Genomic DNA, 20,972 nt, shown 5'->3' with positions numbered 1-20,972 from the left:
GGCATGTTAATCTTGATAAAAGAAGGCTGAGGGGAGACCTGACAACAGTCTTCCAATATGTTAAGGGTTGTTGTAAAGAAGATAGTGATTAATTGTTCTCCATGACCACTGAAGGTAGAACAAGAAGTAATGGGCTTAATCTGCAGCAAGGGAGATTTAGTTTAGATGTTAGGAAAAACTCTCTAACTGTAAGGGTAGGTAAGCCCTGGAATAGGCTTTCATGGGAGGTTGTGGAGTCCCCATCATTGGAAGCATGTAAAAACAAGTCAGGGTTGGTCTAGAATTACTTGATCCTGCCACAACTCAGGAGGCTGGACCTTTGAGCCCTACATTTCTAAGATTCTATGGTTGATGGAGATTTCCTGACCAGCTCTACATTTATCCACACATATGTGGTTTAGCCAACTTTTCTCTATGTTAAAATGATCTATTTGTAAATTTAAAATAAAATTTTCAGCATGTTGAAGTACTGGACTACTGCAGTGTAAATTAAATCCAGAATCAATGATGCCACAGCATGTATGGTATTGAATTACTCAGAAAGGATGTAAAATTTCATTACTTTATATATGACAGCTAAAATATATCTCTTTTCATTTTTGTTGTCTCATTCTCTTCTACTGCATCAAGACGTATAATCTGGCTCTTCTAATGTTCTTTAATGGTCTAGGAAACAAAAGTTGTGCATGGTTTGAGAAAAGATTACTGGTCCAGGTCTGTCCAAAAGCTCTGACTGATTTGTACCATGCTGGAGACACAGAGCAACCATACAAAGAGTTTAACTAGCTAGTTAAAAAGAGGTGTACAGATGCTCCACATCATTGGAACAATGGAAAACAGGAAAAAAAACCAGAGGCCAATCTAGCACAAGTTATTTAATTAATTAGCAACATCTGAAGTGCCAAATGAATTGCTTGGAGACAAACAAGTGGCTCCAATGGACTTCAGAAGGACCCTTTCATGCATTTCTTTTGAAAGGGTTTGGCCCTCACTAGCCTGTGTGCAGAGGCAGTGCTAGGCATAAGCAGACTGAGCAATTGCTTATGGCCCCAAGCAGCTCAAGGGGCCCCCTATTCACTTTGTATTATGCATTGTGCGTGAGGGTGTGGGAAATATTCCTGCTTAGGGCTCCCCAGGAGCCAGCAATGCCTCTGCCTGTGTGTCTCCAACCTGCCCTCTGTTTGCTTTGATTCCTGTCTTGCATTACATGAGCATCCAAGCTCCCCCTGGAGTCTATGGCAGTTTTGGTTGTGCAAGGAATGCGAGATAAGGCTCTTTGTGATTCCAGGTCTAAATTCTCCTGTCACTTATTCTCGTTGGGATGGCCCTGATGTAACTGTTTATGTTTAATGTAACTACTGTACATGCATAAGAATTAGTAATATATTCATTTGCTAGCATTGCCAGTGCTTTATAGGTTAACCTTGTAGGTTTGCTAGTGCACCACAAACTCACATTTGCAAGGGTTTGTAATTCATCCACATAAACTTTTTTCAGCTCAGAAGATTTCAGGTCCCTATATACAAGCAGTTTCAAATATTAAAATAAAATACATGTAATTTATACTCCAGGAGAATGCCACTAATGGGTGTTCAAGCACAGGGGTTTTATTGCCAGGTAAGGAAAAAGTGACGTAAGCTTCTGAAAGTGAAATATTGGAAAGCTTTAGTAAGTACATAATGGAGGTGATGCCCTTTTGGTATTTTAAACTATGGCTGATGAACAGCTGAATAACAGGGACTGCAAGTCTTATAACATTTGTTTCTTAAGTCTTTTGCATATGCTATTAATATTTTGATGGTATCTATAGTACTAAAAAATAAACATCTGAAGTTTATAGAGTGATACTTAGTTCAGAAATTGCTTTAATAGACTACATTCACATTGTAGTTTATTCTGCTGTTTATTTTCATAGTCATTCTTGAAAGCTTAATATTTCTATCTTAAATATTTTTAAAGTTCAACTGAATTTTTTGTTAAGACTGATCTCTGAGGAACTCTGCTAGTAGTCTCCCTCCAGCTTGACAGTTCACCTGTTTCAGTATGACCTGTTGTAGTCACTCCTTTAACCATTTCCTTATCCACCTTTCAATTCTCATATTAATCCCCATCTTTTCCAATTTAACTAATAATATTTCATGTGGAATTGTATGTAATGCTTTGCTAAAATCCACATAGATTAGACCTACTGCATTTCCTTCATCTAAAAAAAATCAGTTGTCTTCTCAAAGAAGGAGATCAGGTTGGTCTGGCACGATCTACCTTTTGTAAGACCATGTTGTATTTTATCCCAATTACTATTTACCTCTATGTCCTCAACTACTTTCTCTTTCAAAATTTGTTCCAAGACCTTCCATACAATTGAGGTCAAACTAACAGACCTATAGATTCCTGGATCACTTTTTTCCCTTTCTTAAAAATAGGAACTATATGAGCAATTCTCCAGTCATAGGGCATGACCCCCAAGTTTACAGATTCATTAAAAATCCTTGCTCTTGGGCTTGCAATTTCATGTGCTGGTTCCTTTAATATTTTTGGATGGAGATTATCTGGGCCCCCTGATTTAATCCAGTTAAGCTATTTGAGTTTGACTTTCACTTCAGATGTGGTAATTTCTACTTCCATATCCTTGTTTCCACTAAACTATCCCTGCCACTATCCCTAAGCTCTTCATTACTCTTATTAAAAACTGAGGCAAAGTATTTGTTTAGGTGTTGGGCCATGCCTAGATTATCTTTAATCTCCACCCCATCCTCAGTGCTCAGCTGTCCCATTTCTTCTGTTCTTGTTTTCTTTTTATTTATATGGCTATAGAACCTTTTGCTATTGGTTTTAATTTCCTTTGCAAGGTCCAACTCTGCTTGTCTTCTGGCAGGTCTGACTTTATCCCTACATGTTTTGACTTCCTCCAAGAGATAGCTTTCCTTGCTGGTTCATCCCATTTTCATTCCTTGTAGGCTTTCTGATTTCTGATTTCTCTTAATCACCTGTTTGAAATGCTTGCTCATTCAGCTTGGTCTGCAACCCTTCCCTATGAAGTTTTCCCCTTGCTTGGGATGCAGACTTCCGATACTTTAAATCAAAGATGGCTTTCTATACCAACATGTGAGTGTAAGGTATTGCATTTTTTTATTGCTTTATCGGTTTTTGTCACTCAGCCTGTCACATCAGCCTGTCAGCTTGTGGAAAATATAAGATTAAATGATTAACCAGTTAAAACTGTTGAAAATGTTAACGCTTATTTTAATCTCAAGCCAACACAATCAATACTGATTTTCCTGGTTGAAAAGACCTATTGAACACAAGCTGGGAAAATAAGAGGAAAATTTGATAGTTGAGCATTTCTTTCCTTACCACCTGTAAATAGTACATAGATTGCATGTGCAAAAAATCCAAAAATATGCAGACCATACTTTTAAAATTATCCAGTTTGTGAAATGCTATAGATTGGACTGAGTAGAGATATTAACAGATAGTGGGGGGAACAGATTATGGCTAACAAAAAATCAAACCTAGAAAAACTCTTGGTGCTCTTACAGTCCCTGACAGATTTTCTTTTGGATTGGGCTTGGCAATCTTGTTCTACTTATATCAGGGCTGCTTTGGGCAGGGATCACCCAAAGTGCATTGGGTGTTGACACTGAGAATAGTATCAGGGCTCTTAGAGAAGCTATTACAATTCTGAGGCCCACAACTTTAGCACCAAAGATAGGAAAGCCTAGAGGGGCTTTAGCAGTTCATTTAAATTCACTGGGGTTTCTTTCAGTTCTATTTCTGAAACTATACACCTAGTTATTGTTCTTCTCATCCCCTTCTATTTTTCCCTCCAGCACCATTATCCTCCAGCCACCTTCCTTACATTTCTTCTCATTACTGCCTCTGCTATGCTAAAGACTGAGAGAGATTCAAAGGTTCAGGTTTGAAGAAGCATCCTATCCAAACCTCATGTCTGTAAAACCAATCTGGAAATCATACCCGTAATTGCTTTCTAATGAGATTTTTGCGATTCCACTTCTTCCTCATTTGAAGGCATTGAGAGTTTGGCCTAAGAAACAACAGCTGGATTTCGCTCTGTAAGACATTTGCCCTCACAGTATTTTGGCAATTCCAATCCCTGATGGAAACTGGAAGTAAAATACTTTTACAAAGATTCAAAGTCATAAAGGAGATTCAGTCTGAGTTAGTTTTTCAACATGAGTGAAAGTTTGTGGATAGTGGCAGATGAAGCTTAGATCTCAAGGTTCTGTAGTGGCAGAACAGGGAGACATTATGTGCAGAACTGGTAATTAGCTGTTAGGTAGGCTGGAATGCAGTGTAGGAGTTCGAAGGAACTGGTAGATTGAGCAGAGGATTTGGTGGAGTGTGTGCCTGCACAGGTGACCCTTCAAATCAAGTCACGTGACTTGCCCAGGGGATGTGAGGTAAATAACAAAATGTGTGTGACTCAGATATCTGACTTGTATTTTATAGACTATCTCTGCTGGTGGCTGGCTGAGGACTTGCACTGTAACATCTGCCTTGGGGACGGGAGACAGAGAAAACTAGAAGGGGAAGTCCAGAGCATATCAATGGCATGTGGTAACACAGGACCAAGCCTACCTAATCTCAGGATTTTAGCCTGAGGGCTCAGGTGTTTGGAGGATTCCACAGCCATACAGGACTGGTTGCAAAAGAGCAGGACTTTTGGTATGTCCTTCATTGTTGCAGGTATCATACCTATAATGGCCACAGTGAAGAAATTGGAATCAAATAGGGACTAGAGAGAGAGAGAGGCCCTGTCAGGGCGGGTTGCAAAGAAGACAGCTCCTGAGCCATTGAGCACCACACTTAGCAGCATTCACTTAAAGCTGGGGAGAGATTATTTCCCTGATTAAAAACAATAAATAAAACTAGGTGCCTATTTTTTTTTTCTGAATGGGACTGGTCAGCCAAGAGGAAAATCCCAGGCTCTTCTTTTTCCTTCTATATAGGCAAGCATTCAGAGGAACCACTCCAGGTCCAAAGCTAAAAGAAAAGGAGGGAGCACGGTGTGGACGATCTGCAACAAAAGTAAGGGTAAGAGGATCCTGTTAGGCTTGGTCTGACAGACTGGAGGGGACCTGGTAGGAAAAGTGACATTGTTTTAATGTGAGGAAGAAGGTTGGAGAGAGGAACATGGAGAAGCTGAGGGAGCAGGAATGGGAGACGGGTGACAGATAAAATGTCTGGCTGTTTGGGGAAATGGTTGGAAACAAGAACTTGGACCTGAGAAGTGGGGCAACTGAGGCAGGCTGCTTGCAAGGCAACCGTAGGCCACAAGGGGGTGCTCAGGAGGTGGACAGCCAACTTACATTCATAAAAGAAAAGAAAAGCACCTGACTATACTGAGCAGTGATGTTCACTATTTATTCAAACAATGGGTACAACAAGAGTAGTAGCAGTAGAAGTTTCTCCACCTCACTTAGGCAGTGTGACTCGGAGGATTCCTTCTAGGGATGAAAGATTTTCCAGGTCTATTTAACTTTTGGTCTCATGACTGAGGCAGTCAACAAGGGTGATCATTATAAAGGCACTGGTTGTGCTGTGGACACCAGTCCATGACCTCCAGCTCTATTCCTATAGCGTAGGCAGCCTATTCTCAGATTTGAACCAAGTTTTTGAACTAGGCTATTGTCATAAATATAAAGGGAAGGGTAACCATCTTTCTATCCACAGTGCTATAAAATCCCTCCTGGCCAGAGGCAAAACCCTTTCACCTATAAAGGGTTAAGAAGCTAGGATAACCTCGCTGGCATCTGACCAAAATGACCAATGAGGAGACAAGATACTTTCAAAGCTGGAGGGGGGGGGGGAAATGGGTCTGGCTGTCTGTGTGATGCTTTTGCTGGGAACAGATCAGGAATGCAGCTCAGAACTGTAGCTCACAAAAGCTTATGCTCAAATAAATTGATTAGTCTCTAAGGTGCCACAAGTACTCCTTTTCTTTTTGCGATACAGACTAACACGGCTGCTACTCTGAAACCTGTAAAAAGTTAGTAAGTAATCTAGCTAGAAATGCGTTAGATTTCCTTTTGTTTAATGGCTGGTAAAATAGCTGTGCTGAATGGGACGTATATTCCTGTTTTTTGTGTCTTTTTGTAACTTAAGGTTTTGCTAGAGGGATTCTCTATGTTTTGAATCTGATTACCTTGTACGGTATTTACCATCCTGATTTCACAGAGGTGATTCTTTTACCTTTTCTTTAATTAAAATTCTTCTTTTAAGAGCCTGATTGATTTTTCATTGTTCTTAAGATACAAGGGTTTGGGTCTGTGTTCACCTGTACCAATTGGTGAGGATTTTTATCAAGCCTTCCCCAGAAAAGGGGGTGTAGGGCTTGGGGGATATTTTGGGGGAAGATGTCTCCAAGTGGGCTCTTTCCCTGTTCTTTGTTTAACATGCTTGGTGGTGGCAGCATAGGGTTCAAGGACAAGGCAAAGTTTGTACCTTGAGGAAGTTTTTAACCTAAGCTGGTAAGAAAAAGCTTAGGGGGTCTTTCATGCAGGTCCCCACATCAGTACCCTAGAATTCAGAGTGGGGAAGGAACCTTGACAGCTATATTCAAATCAATAGCCTATGAGTTAAAGGATCCATATTACCTATCCTTTCAGTCATTCCCGGTACACCATTTGTCACAAAGTTTCCCAGCAATAGATCTATTTTCTTTCATTGTTAATGTTAGGTGTGCTATTTCTTCCTGGCAATTCTAATGCTCACTATTAAGCAAATGAATTGTGACTGGCATTGCAGCAATTTTAATCGCTGCACAAATCTTGTCTTGTATCTTTTTCTACTTACTCATGTCAAACAAAACATGTTTCTCTTGTAGTCAGTTCTTTAGCAAAGTGGAGCCATCTGCTATAGTGTGGCGCAGTTTCATCATGCAGACGGTAAGAAAGCTACCAAATAGCTCAACACAAATGAGCCTGGCAATGAGGTTTATATTTGCCGTGTGGTACTGAAAGGGGAGCTTTGGAGATTTTGGACCTGCTCCTCAGCTTTATCGAACTCACAGTTGGGTCAGCCGGGAGAGTATATGAGGGGAAGGTGTCTAACAGTCACCTTGCTGCCTCTGTCAATCCTCTAGAAGCCAGAGACTGAAACTGCCCTTGACATCATTTAGAACTGGGTAGCTATAAATTGCACCAGCGGGATTGGTCCAATAGGCCAAGGGCCAGGTGAAGGCTGGACTCTCTGCTTCTGCCCACTCCCATATGTGGGAAGGAAGGGAGTTGGCAGTGGTAGGAAGAAGTAGAAAAACAAAGGTGTGAGTGGGTGGTATAAAGCTGGTATACCTGGCTCTACACTAGCTCAGTAGTCTCCCACACTAAGGGACTCCTGTTAGGACTGTTTTGAGATCTTTCTGGGCCACTCTAGTTGTGCAAAGAGACCTCAACAAGGGCTGAGGATCTGGCTCTGTGTCTCTTTTCTAGCTCATTTTTAAAGTTGTACATCATGAAGTCTGTTCAGTATCTCCCTAACAACACATGGCAAAGAGTTTTTGCAGAAATAATACCTGGAATGCACATGCTTTATGTCTGAACCAGGGGCATATGCAAGGGGGGGGGGCAAACAGGGGCACAGGCTCCCTCAGTCAGTGGAGACACAGAACTCCGTCCAGGACTGGGCAGGGAAAGTGAGCTCCTCCAGCCCTGGGTGGGAGATGACAGCTCCTCGAGCCCTGGGGTTGCCAGGGGAGAGCCAACTCCTCTGGCTGCTGGGGAAGAGTGAGCTCCACCAGCCTTGGTGACTTAGCCACTCCCAGTCTCTATTTAAGCCTAAATTAATAGTATCCAATTTGCAAATGAATTCCAATTCATGGGAGTGGCTAAGTCATTATGCAAGGTAGCCTATTTCCCCTTGTTTTTTCCTACCCCCCCCCCCCGACGTTCTGGTTAAACTTGGATTTAAACTTGGAGAGTGGTCAGTTTGGATGAGCTATTGCCAGCAGGAGAGTGAGTTTGTGTGTGTATGGGGGGGGGGGGGGGTGAGAGAACCTGGATTTGTGCTGGAAATGGCCCACCTTGATTATCATACACATTGTGAAGAGAGTGGTCACTTTGGATGGGCTATTACCAGCAGGAGAGTGAGTTTGTGTGTGGGGGGGTGGAGGGTGAGAAAACCGGGATTTGTGCTGGAAATGGCCCAACTTGATGATTACTTTAGATAAGCTATTACCAGCAAGACAGTGGGGTGGGAGGAGGTATTGTTTCATGGTCTCTGTGTGTATAATGTCTTCTGCAGTTTCCACGGTATGCATCCGATGAAGTGAGCTGTAGCTCACGAAAGCTCATGCTCAAATAAATTGGTTAGTCTCTAAGGTGCCTCAAGTACTCCTTTTCTTTTTGCGAATACAGACTAACACGACTGTTACTCTGAAACCTGTCATTCAGCAAGAGAGTATTTTCCTGTCAATGTCAGTGTAATTGATGTCATGCTTTTCAAATAAAATATTTCACATAAAGTTGGGATTTATTAGTTTCATACGAGTCTTTTGGAATTTAAAATCCAGCTTCTATTAAAATCAGTCTGAGCCTTTCAACTGAATCATAGAATATCAGGGTTGGAAGGGACCTCAGGAGGTCATCTAGTCCAACCCCCTGCTCAAAGCAGGACCAATCCCCAACTAAATCATTCCAGCCAGGGCTTCATCAAGCCTGACCTTAAAAACCTCAAAGGAAGGAGATTCCACCAGCTCCCTAGATAACGCATTCCAGTGTTTCACCACCCTCCTAGTGAAAAAGTTTTTCCTAATATCCAACCTAAACCTCCCCCACTGCAACTTGAGACCATTACTCCTTGTTCTGTCATCTGCTACCACCGAGAACAGTCTAGATCCATCCTCTTTGAACCCCCTTTCAGGTAGTTGAAAGCAGCTATCAAATCCCCCCTCATTCTTCTCTTCTGCAGACTAAACAATCCCAGTTCCCTCAGCCTCTCCTCATAAGTCATGTGTTCCAGTCCCCTAATCATTTTTGTTGCCCTCCACTGGACGTTTTCCAATTTTTCCACATCCTTCTTGTAGTGGGGGGCCCAAAACTGGACACAGTAGTCCAGATGAGGCCTCACCAATGTCGAATAGAGGGGAACGATCACGTCCCTCAATCTGCTGGCAGTGCCCCTACTTATACATCCCAAAATGTCATTGGCCTTCTTGGCAACAAGGGCACACTGTTGACTCATATCCAGCTTCTCATCCACTGTAACCCCTAGGTCCTTTTCCGCAGAACTGCTGCCTAGCCATTCGGTTCCTAGTCTGTAGCGGTGCATGGGATTCCTCTCTCCTAAGTGTAGGACTCTCCACTTGTCCTTGTTGAACATCATCAGATTTCTTTTGGCCCAGTCCTCTAATTTGTCTAGGTCCCTCTGTATCCTATCCTTACCCTCCAGCGTATCTACTTCTGCTCCCAGTTTAGTGTCTTCATGTGCGTTGGATTGTGCCCTTTATGAAGAAAATTTTTTTTTAATTTATTTTTGTACACACAAAATTGTTGTTACTCAGATTGTTGCATAGGAGATTCATACGCATCATTTCCATTAAAGTCAATGACAGCTACATGGCTTAATTTAAAGACCTTTTAAAAAATACTCCTACGTTGTTATACACTCTTCCCCAAATTAATTATTTAGCCCAGCTATGCATATGTAACTCTCCTAAGCATTTAGCCATTTTTGTTGGTCTTCTCTGACCAATGTGTCTGATCACATTAAGGTAAATGATCATTCTTTTTCTTCCACTACTATAAAGGAGATGTCTGGAAAAATGTGCAGTTTATTTTATTGATAACATCGTTTTGTGAATCTTTCATTTTGGAAATAATCACTTATTAAAGGCTCTAACCAGTTACATAGAATCATATATTCTTGCTTGACCTTTCCCTTTGTCCTTACTGCAGTCTCTTAAGAACTTTCAGTAGATAGGAATCTGACCTTCATTACTCCTTCTCTTCTTACCATACCTGCACCCCACCAATACCCAAATTCTGGACCCCAACAAGTTATCTTCTACTAAGACATTCTCATATGCTTTAACAAAACTTGAATCCTTTCAATGGACTGAATCATACCCATCTCCATGTCATTGTGCTGCTCTTGTATGGAAATGTATGCTATAGTCTTGGAACTGATAAAGGTGCTGTAGTTAAATGACAGGGTTGTGAGGCAGGAAATTGGAAGTATATTCCTGGCTCTGCTACAAGTTTCTTGTGTGACCTCGGCCAAGTCACTTAACCTTTTTGTGGTTAAACTTTCCCCATCTGTAAACTAGGGATAATATTTCTCCATACCTAACAGGAGCATTGTCAGCATTGCATTATTAATGCTAGCAATATGTACAGATATTACAGTAATGAGAACCATAGGAAGGACTATAAATAGTGATTGTTTACAGTCTATACATACCAGATAATAGGCTTTCATTTTAATCTTTTTAGGCAATACACCATTAAAGGAAAGTAATGCTATGATTAGGTTTTATAGATTCATAGCTGCATTTTGGAGTTTAACATTTATGAACACTTGCCCGACAGCTTGCATTTCCTAGAAACTTGTTCAGTAGAGACATGAGTGGTATTGGTTATAGGCACACTAGCATGCACCTCACATCTGCAGGGCTAGAGGCAATGGACATAGTTTTCAGGAGTGGAGAAAACTCCCTGGGACCTCTAAAGTGCTCCATTTGATATGTAGAGAGATGCAAGAAGCTTCACACACACAGCGCAAAGGGAATGGCTATAAAATAGTTTGACATTAGTGTAACAATTCTGTGAGGAAATGAAAGCAAACTGTTCATCCTATCAAATGCTTCAGGGCCAAATATTTTAGTGAGATTTTCAAAAGTTCCTAAGGGCCAGATTTTTAAAGTACCGCTAGTCACCTGACTCCCATTGAAATCAATCAGATTGTGAGATACAATGGATGCTAATATTCAAAATATACAGCTGGCACACAGATATACCTCTTCTGTTGAAAAAATGCCACATCACCAGTATGTTCCAATGCTTGTTTATTGGAGTGCACCACACAGTGGGATGCCAGGAAGACACTGGGTTGTGGGAGAGGTAAAGAGCAAAATCTCTCTTCCACCTCTGCCACTCTGCAGAAATCCATTTAGAAAAGGGCAATGGCTGGAACCAACAGGACAGTCGGGTCGGCTGCCTTACAGGCCCTAGAGCAGGTGGAAACAGAGGCAATCCTCAGATCAGGAGAAGATTGTGGCTCATAGCACAGATCTTTGAATAGTAAGATTGTTTATCTGAAAGTGTTATTTTGAACTGGCTGCTATATCTGAAGGGAAAAGCTTTCATTGAGTTGGATTTGCATGTAGAAAGGGAGAGTGCCTGTGGGGCTAGCTAGAGGCTAGCCTGTGACAGCCTGGAAGAAACAGGCAGATATGGCAAGAGTAACTGGCTCAAGCTCCCTTTTGGTAATTGCTGGCTGGTGGGGGGAAGTGCTTTGATGAACTAACTGGGACCCATTCCTCCCTTTGTATCAAAGGGCTTCTTCCCATGCTTAGGCCCAGTACATCAAAGCAGTTCAAGGCTCATAGTCCTATTCAACTAATCATTAAGCCTAAGAGTTCAGGTATCAGTGAGGGGAAAACCCAAACAAATATCTACGTCTAACTCGCTAGGAAACTTTGCTCCTTACTGTATGAGAAGTATCTATCCTGTGATCCATGTTTTCATCTTTTCCACACTGAATTTTTGTTCCTGGGGCTGAATGCGGGAGCAAGGCAGATACTCCAGCATGTATGGGAAGTTCCACATTCAATAAATGGCCATCTCCCACACTTGTGAGAATGGAGATGAGTCGCACGATTTTAGTGAAATATTTCTGTGGAAAGTCATTTGGTTGCTGAGGCAAAGGTGACTTAATGGGTAAGTAGGTCCTAACCCATTGTAGAGTGGATTAATTTGTGGTGCAATTTGTCACAAATAGGTGCTGATTAAGGGGATCTGTTATGTAAAAAATAAGATGAAATTGGTGGGTCACACCAATTTTGAGTTTACTACAGACAAGTATAATTGACATAATAGAAAATAAGATGGTAAAGAAGTATAGCAGAATGTCCCCCTGGATCATATATACTTACACCCTTATAAAGATAGGGAACAGCAAAGATACCAGAAAAAGTAAGTGGAGATCACCAGAAGAGGAACTGGCTGCTATAAGAGGAAGAGGAAACTTGTTTGTTTTCAGGCTTCCACCATTCAATCATCCCTGGTATCTCAGTTAGGAACTGGTCTGACCATTCTTATACCCTTTTTCCTTACGTCCTACACACCTCCAGGACCAGATTTGATTTATGACTCAGCCCAGGTTTGTCATTCCAGGGGACCATAATTAAGGTTCTGCTTGCTAGCATAAGCTAATTGGGAAATGCAGTGACACAATCATTTCAATGCATAAAAGTTTTTTTTTCATGTACCCCCCAAAATTGCCTAGAAATTTATTTCAAGCTTCTGTAATGTATTTGTTAGTTACACGCTACATATTACAAAATATTGCTAAATCTTACAGCCTTAAGTTAAGCAGTCATGCTAACTATCAAAATTACTAATGTGCCTCGTAGATCTCAACTTATTGCCAGGCCTACCTTAGCTGTTATACAGATTCTTTTTCACCCTTCCTTGCCTTATAGGTCTAATAGATTTACTATCTTCATGTATTTTAATATGCCTTAGAACATGAGATATAATTTTAATATTGTACCTTAAGATCAGATGGGGGGGTCACAAATCCCTCCCAGGGAGGGTGTTGAATATCAGGTCAATAAACTACTTCATAAAATGAAATTGAGATAAACGTTGCAGCAATTTGTTTCTTAGACTAGAGGCATATCCATTTCTCTCTCCCCTCATGTTGTGTGTGATTATAATTGCATCCTGTTGATGCTGCAATGACATGGACTTCTCCATTTAATTTGTGGCTTATGGAAAGTGGTCCTGGTTGAACTGCAGGAGACAATAGCTTCATAACACCTATATTGTACCTATTAAGCTCGGAGTAACTTTTATTACCAAAGGATAGGAATCTCTTAGCAAACAGTAAGGTTGCCCTGTTGGTTGGAATTACAGTATTAGAACTTAAAGGTAAATATTTGCTGTTTTTAAAAGTATATGTATGTCCATCCGGACAGCTGCACAAAGTTAAAATAATACTGTACTATTGCCATGTCTGTATGCTAGTTATGCACAATATAGATGCTTCATCTTTACTCATGTCTTTCTACAAGTTTCCCATGTGATGTTTTGGGGTTCAACCCAAACCAGTAAGGGATCGAGTCACTGCCTGACCTGCAACTCTGGGTGACTTAAAAGCTATGTTGCTGTGTCTCACAGCCTGGACACGGACAGCCTGAATGCAAGTCACACCCTGGCTTCCACTGTCCAGTTACTGCTTGTTCTAGCCTTTTTTTACCTCTTTGCATGCTCTGTGAACTTGTGTAACTTTCATTATCCCTCACGTCTATCTTTGCATTCTCATCTTGCATTTAGCTTACAGTTTCATCAGTCATCCCTGGGCTGCTTGGCATCATGTCCTTTCTCTCTTTACACCGACATAGTGGCTATATGTATTGCTGTCTTAAACTCTTTCCAGTTTTCCTCTAAAGTGTCTCCATTTTTGTGCTCATGGGAGACATTAAGACTTTGGAAGTGTATTTCATGCATATTATTTGTCCTCATCAGTCTGTCATCTTTTTTAGGTAGCGTAAGTAGGTTTTTAAAAAAAACAAACAAACAAAAAAACCTTTAGACTCAACTGTATGGCAAACAGTTTATCACTATTACAGTCTATTGATGGGAACATTCTAGCATCAATATATTTAATATTAAAATATAATCTGATTCCTTAATGTCCCAATTTGTCTCCAGGGCTTCACCATTTTGTGAAGGCATTCACAACGCCACAGGAGGACCTCCTTGTGTCTAGGAATGGCATAGCAACTCTCTCTGTCTGATGTACCCTGGTAGTTCTGGTCCTGCAATGGTCTGCCCCTTCTGTGACTTGATCCTGTGGCCAGGTCACTAATTGTGTCCACCTTTCTCAGGACATACAAAGGTTCCCACAATGGATATCTTCATTGTCAGGGAAGGGGTTCCAGACCTCACTAGGCCAAGGTCCCAGACTCATGGCACTGAGTTTTAGGGTCTTCCTAGTCCATATTCCCCTGTATCTGGGTAGACTCCTTCACTTTCAGCTCTGTCCAGGGAATGGTTGGGGAACTCAGGCCCACCCGCTCTCCTGGTTCCAATCTAGGGCCCTGTGATCTATACCCTGCTCCCCTGGATTGCTTCCTAAAAGTCTCCTTATGCAAAGCAAGATATATAAACAAAATAAAAAATAATGAATCCTAGACCTCATAAGATGTCTAGAATCAGTCTTCCCTCTGCAAGTCAGGTAGGTACCCCAGGTAGCTGGACCTCCAGTAATGCTTCCTCTAAAGAGCTAAAAGCATACATCTATTCACTTCACTGGATGCCTGCTTCTGACCTCCTTTGCTCCCTTCTACGTTTCTCCTCAAATCATATATGACTTGCAAGTGTGTTGGGGTGGTGCTGCATGGACCCAAGTAGTTCTTTAACCCATCCATCTCCAGGATAGGGGGGTTTGTAAATGCCATCACATTTGTATATAATCTTCTGGTGATGCCGAAACCACATATTTCAGATGACTAGATCATTCCTGTTTGCAAATTCAATCCCTCTGTCTCCTCTTTCATTCCTACAGCCTAACCCATGGTCTCCAGCTACGTCAGCTACTCAGCCTTTTCTTATCTTTGTGTTGAAGTCACCCATCACTATCAACATATCTCTGCTTTAAAAAAATATTTTTTTTCAATTCATCATTAAAAATGTCCAACACATCTTCTCTACCACCTGTCGTGGGAGTGTAAACATTAGCATGCAAATATTGATTGGTGAGGTGTTCTCACCCACCATATTCTGTCAGATAGCCAAATTTGTACTACTGGCTAGGTTTTTCTTTAACATTGTTGCAATTCTTTTTGTACCTCTCATCACCTGAATAAATCAGGTCATATTCATCCTATAACTGCATATCCCCCATACCTATCCACCTCACTTCAATAAGTCTGAGGACAAAGTTTCAAATACTTAGCGTCTTCTGATATGTTTTGAAGTTTGCTTCCTTGATAGTATTCTTACATCCATGTTGCTACTTTCATCACTCCCAAGTTTTGTTTTTTTTTTTTAATTTTCCAGTAGTAGATTTTTATACAGGATGACTGCACCTAGTAGTCCATTTAACACTGGGTACAAAGCAGCATTGATTGCATATTGGATTGTGAAGCTTCTTTGCAGATTTAATTAGACTATTTTTCATGTTTTACATATTACAATGTGGGAGCTAGAAAGAGTACTAAAAAGTGCAAAGCAGCTGGGGAGGATGACTAGGTATGGTTGCAGTTTCACTCAATATCTTGCTGTTCCTGGTTAAAAGGGGAGTGGGGTTGTTGGTTATTAATGAGTTTTGATTTTCCTTCGCTCAGGGTGGTACTAAATATTTTTAGCAGCTGAATGCACAGAACTGCAATCAAAACACAAAGTAGCACAAATTCCTGGCACATGAATGATCTGGTTAGTGTTGCCATTTCAAAGAGTTCTGAGTAGAAGTTGTATGTGATGGAATAATCCAAACTGCAATCCATAGGTAGAGATATCTTTATGAAAGATTGTGATTTGGAGATGCTCCCTTATAAGGGATTGTGTTGAAAACGTGAGTGAATTTGGAAATGTGCCTTGGAGGTGGGGGTTGGGAGCACCACATGGCTATGTGCAGCAGTTAGCCAGAGATGCTCTCCAGTTGGTTTTACTAAAATTTTATTCCTTTCTCATTCACTACTTTGTTATTTAATGAACCCCAAGATCATTACAATATAGTTAAGGGTTTATATCAAACTGATGGGATAAGCTACCACACTTACTACTAGAATTTAGCTCTTCTGTAGCTTTCAGGATCTTGACTGATGCCATATTCATCAGTGTAAACAGCTGGAGAGAGGGAAACAGTACAGTATTATATAGAAACAAAATCAATTATCCCTGCCATGTGCTAAATGCTATGCATTCCCATCTTCCATGTTTGCCAACATTAGCTGTCATTCATTGAGGATTATAATTCCGAAAACACAAACATCAGGTCTGATGCATTATCATATATGTGTGGTGCATATTACTGGAGGGCCTGCTTGATGTGCTTGCAATATTGTAATTGTTTTCAGGCTGAATGATTAAGAAGTTTTTGAATAATGACTGTTAGTAGCCCTGTGCTGCTTCTCTAGCTCTAAGACACCTACACTATCATGTGATAGAAAGAAAGGAGCTGCAGGGTTAATATAGTGTCAGAGCATTTTAGATACATATTTTTTATTTAAAAAAAACCCACCTAATCCTGAATGTGAAAAAACATGGGTCAAGTAAAGATTCCCAATTATAAAATGACATCGTTTGTGCCACTTAGTATTGTGACAGGTGATGTAAAGCATTTATTAAAAGATGACTCTTTAATCCAACAATGCTTCAACGTATACATGCCTATAGAAATTATACAAAAATGTTTGTTTAGTATCTAGGCTACTCTAGCATTCGCATTAGCATTCTAACTTAATACATAGTTTTATTGTTGCTTCCAGCTCTTATTACCATATGTTTTAATTCAGCCTTGAGGGTTAGAACTTAATATTTTAGACACATGGAGATAAATAAGAAAATGTATTTAATAGATTCATTCCATGAAACAATAAATCTTAGCTAAAATTGAAATGCCTTCAGTAGACGGTTAGCAGCAGCACAATCTGCTGAATGAAGATAAAAATTATAGCCATTTAACTCTTGCCTGAATACCCCGTTCTCCTGCTCCTCTACCCTTTCAGTCAATCCCTTTTCAAAAAGTGTATACTGACCATAAATACCCTTTGTTCACAGTGTACTGTCCAATACTGATGTCATAGACACATATCTTCAGACTTCAGGCACTAAAACCAAAAAGTACAGCACTCACTAGGAAAACAATGCCGTTCCTCAGCTTTACAAATCTACAGTTGAAAGAACTTAAAGAGATCTTCCATAGTTGATAACAGTAGATTCTCCATCCTCTCTTTGGGCCAGCTATTAGATTGCAACATCACACTTACACTCTGTATGTGTCTTTACTCATTAAAGGGAGGCCTTATAAGAGAAGTTTTATCCTCCATCAGAGTCATCTTCTGTTTTAAGGGGCATAAAACTGTTGAAGGACATTAGAAAAAACAAAACAGGAAATCTGGTTTCAGCAAAATAACCATAAATGACCCATAATGAATTATTATCCAACAGATTAAATTGGCTGATGATTAAGTGGATTAGCCTTTTTTTCTCTTTTTTTTAGAAGAACCAGTGGGACCATTAAAATAAAAATGTAATATCCAAAAGACAACAGCTCAGGTCCCATTGGACTTCATTTATCTGAGTAAAACATATGGGAAAGCAATAGCTCTTGGAAAGAATGTCTCCATCGGGGTCAGTTACTCAGTCTCAAAAAGCTTTTATAACAAATGCAAACATAATAACTGTGTTTAGCAGTCTCTCAAAATTTGAATGTAGATTCAGACTTTCAAGAACTGAGTTAATCCATCCAAAATGGCTCAGAAAATCAAACATAATCTGACTTTCCTAGCTCTATACATAGGCTTGGAAGAATTAGATTTTTATCAGTAAATGTTGATAAATGTCAATTTCACCATACAGCCACAACCCCCCCCAAAAATATACCCATCAACAATGAAAAAAATTACAGATACACAAAGTAAGGAAATGCTGCTTGATAAGTTATTAGTGTGATTGAAGGATATTTACTTTATATATTTTGACCTATGAGGTTGACAATTTGTGCTAAGGCTTATAAAGCTTTAACTTTTTGAATCTAAACAACTGTCATTAAATAATTATTGCCCTACCCCCTGCAACTGTGAACAATTAAATAAATATTTTTTTTAAAAGACTTAAAACACATCATTTTGTGCAACTGTGAAAACTTAGAGACAAAAACAGAAAAAAGTGCTTCAAAATAAACATTGATCTAATCAAAACAATTTTAAAATAATTGAATTCTGCCAAGCCTATTTAAAAATAATTTGCAAAGTGACTTATTGGAAATTATCTGTATTTAAAGGAAAAATTCTATAAAGCTAGGTACTGGCACTGTTAACAAGTATTTTTTTTTCTTGAAGTTTTTCCTGGATGGCTAGTCCACAACTATGTTCCAGGAAGATCTAAGCATGGGGCTGTCAACACTACAGAGAAAACACTGGAAGCTGGGGATATGTTTGCTTTTCCTGAATTTAAAGCAGCTATTCAAAACTTATTTAAAGTACCTATCTGGAAGGAAGGAGGCAATGATTTTGAAGAAAATATATCAGAGTGATTATGAGAAAGTGAGAACAAGTGAAGAAAGTCATCTATGAAACAAGTTTGGCTGTAAAAGTTGAAAAACATTGTATTTTTTTTCCTGTTTCATCTTCAATAAAGGTCCCAGTTAGTATGGCTCAAATTGTGATAACGATGTTAGAACACAAAAATAAAGCTAACCAGTCTTATGTTGATTCCTAATTAACATGGGTAGCGGTGGCCAATTGGCTGGTTTCCTATGTATTGCATACATTTGTTCAACTTGGTATTGCAAAAATGGTGAATTTTCTCTGCAGAACTGAATTAATTTTCACATAGGGAAAATGTGATTCATTTTTAAATTTGTGGCAGACACCCAGGCAAGTAAAGAGTAGAAATAGGCAAATTCTTTAAGATCATTTTCCTATAAAACGAAATATATGACATGCTTACACTCTAATTACACCTAGTAATAAGATACGGGAAAGGATAAAGTTTGTATACTTTGGAGACTAATAACACCCAACGGCTCACTAATGTTCCTTTACTCACAGCTCAATAGAAAAGCTCTGGTCACAGGACGCTGACAGTCATTGATTATATAAACCTGACACATTGTCAGCTAAGAATGGATGAAATATGTGGATAATAAATATAGGAGCCACTGAATCTAATCACATATTGTTGCATTTATAGAAGGAGAATTCAGAATAAACAATCAAAAATTAAGCTTGAAGGAAAATCTTTCCCACAGTGATCATCTGAATGGATGATATTTAAGCAGCCTTTTATTATAATGGCCCAGTTAAATCTAGTTTACTGACATTGCAACATTGTGCAATAACTGAGTTTGGTTTCTGCCTTCTGATGCCATTACCAATAAATTCATGTAATATTAGAAGGAATTTTCCTACCAGAGGCAACAGACAAGTATACAAAAGACCATATTGTTTTAAAATAATGTACAGTACTTTAGGCTAATAATTCACACATACAATAAAACTGTCAATAAAGTTGGCAACAATAAAAATTCAATTTTGATGCCATAGGTACCCACATTAATGCTGATTTATTGGAAGATAAAGCTAGACAAATTCAGACTGGCAATAAGGCCTACATTTTTAACAGTGAAAGTAACTAACCATTGGAACAACTGACCAAGGTTCATTGTGGATTCTCCATAATTGACAATTTTTAAATCAAGACTGGATGTTTTGCTAAAAGATATGTTCTAAGAATTATTTTGAGGAGGTTTTATGGCCTGTGTTATACTGGAGGTCAAACTTGGTGATCACAGTCATCCCTTCTGGCCTTGGAATCTATATTCTTGTCATTAGAAATAGGAAAGGCTGTAGTAGTCTGTTACCAATGTTGACTCTTTCCTGCCATTTTAACTTGCTGAAGGTCCTTTTGAGCTTGATCTCTTTCAGCGCTGAATAGAGCTGATTAGTAGCTTGTGACTGGGGGGAATTCCCACCAAAATAAAGTTTTGTCAAACAATTTTTCTGGGGGGTGGGGAATGTTTTCGATATTTTTCCTATGGAAGTTTTAATATCAAACTGAAAAACATAATTTCATTGTAAATTTTACTTTCCATTCATTTTGAGGGCAACATTTTTTGTTAAATAAATTTCCAATTTTGGGGTATGGTGACTCTTTGGTTTTATTTTTGTCCACAACTCCTCCTTTTTCACCACAGAGCGCAATAAAATGAACATTGTCCAGTGGTCCCGTTTCTTTTTTTCTTTTTTCACTCTAAGTATTCATAACTGCTTCTACTTTGGGAAAGGTTAGAGTGGCAAAAATGAAAAACTATTAACTTGCCCTTTGCAGTTCTTTAAAAAGTTGAGGAAGTTTCAAAAATTTAGAGTGGAAAAGGGAAGGAAAAAAAGGCAGGGCAGGGAGGGAGAGGAAGAAAACCCTGGGTGTTGCTTTGTTGCACTCAGTGGAGAGCAGGTTGGAACTGAAGTTTGAAAGATTCGAAGTTTTTCAAAAAACAGTTTAATGAAAAAATTGAAAAATTGCTGCATTTCAAATCTGGAGAAACAGAACCAACGTCAACACTTCATTTTTTTTTATAAAGTTATTTTTTCTTTTCTTATTTGTTTGCTTTTACTATTTCCAGTGCTAAGCTTCTTCAATTGTCACTAGCTTTGATGGACATTGAGAGCTCCCAGCATCTAGAACAGTTAAGCCCTACATTTTTAATAAACTTCAACTTTAATATTAACAATATACTGAATATATTCTCTCTATTATTCTATTAGAAAATATCAGTGGAGAAAGATTTAGAGGCACATACAGAATGGAATCAATTCATTTTAATGATAGTCTGTGTAAGAATGTGAGATGAATTAAGGGAAATTTAGGGATTTCTTAGCCAGTTGTAAATATTATTTATATAAACAAACAAAATAATTACTTTTGCTAATAAAGTAGATTTTCCAACCTGAAACTTTAATGGATCTGGCATTACCAATACATATCAGAAAATCTAGCCTTCTGGTAGCAAAGGATAAATAAATTCATAGAATCATAGGACCAGAAGGGACCTTGAGAGGTCAT

At 39.3% G+C, this 20,972-nt stretch overlaps 1 protein-coding gene across 1 annotated transcript in view; it reads left to right on the top strand.

The window, feature by feature from the left end:
• LOC125630988 (uncharacterized) overlaps positions 1–18,444 on the top strand; it is a 79,144-nt gene extending 60,700 nt beyond the window's left edge. The window contains exon 3 of the mRNA XM_048837183.2: positions 18,251–18,444. Coding sequence (XP_048693140.2) covers positions 18,251–18,444 — 194 coding nt within the window. The remainder of the gene's footprint in view (positions 1–18,250) is intronic.
• The last annotated feature ends 2,528 nt before the right edge of the window (positions 18,445–20,972 follow it).

This window comes from Caretta caretta, chromosome 2 (genome assembly GCF_965140235.1).
Source record: "Caretta caretta isolate rCarCar2 chromosome 2, rCarCar1.hap1, whole genome shotgun sequence".
Taxonomy (NCBI): domain Eukaryota; kingdom Metazoa; phylum Chordata; order Testudines; family Cheloniidae; genus Caretta; species Caretta caretta.
The sequence above is the reverse complement of the archived record's forward strand: the minus strand, read 5'-3'. Positions and strand labels throughout refer to the sequence as shown.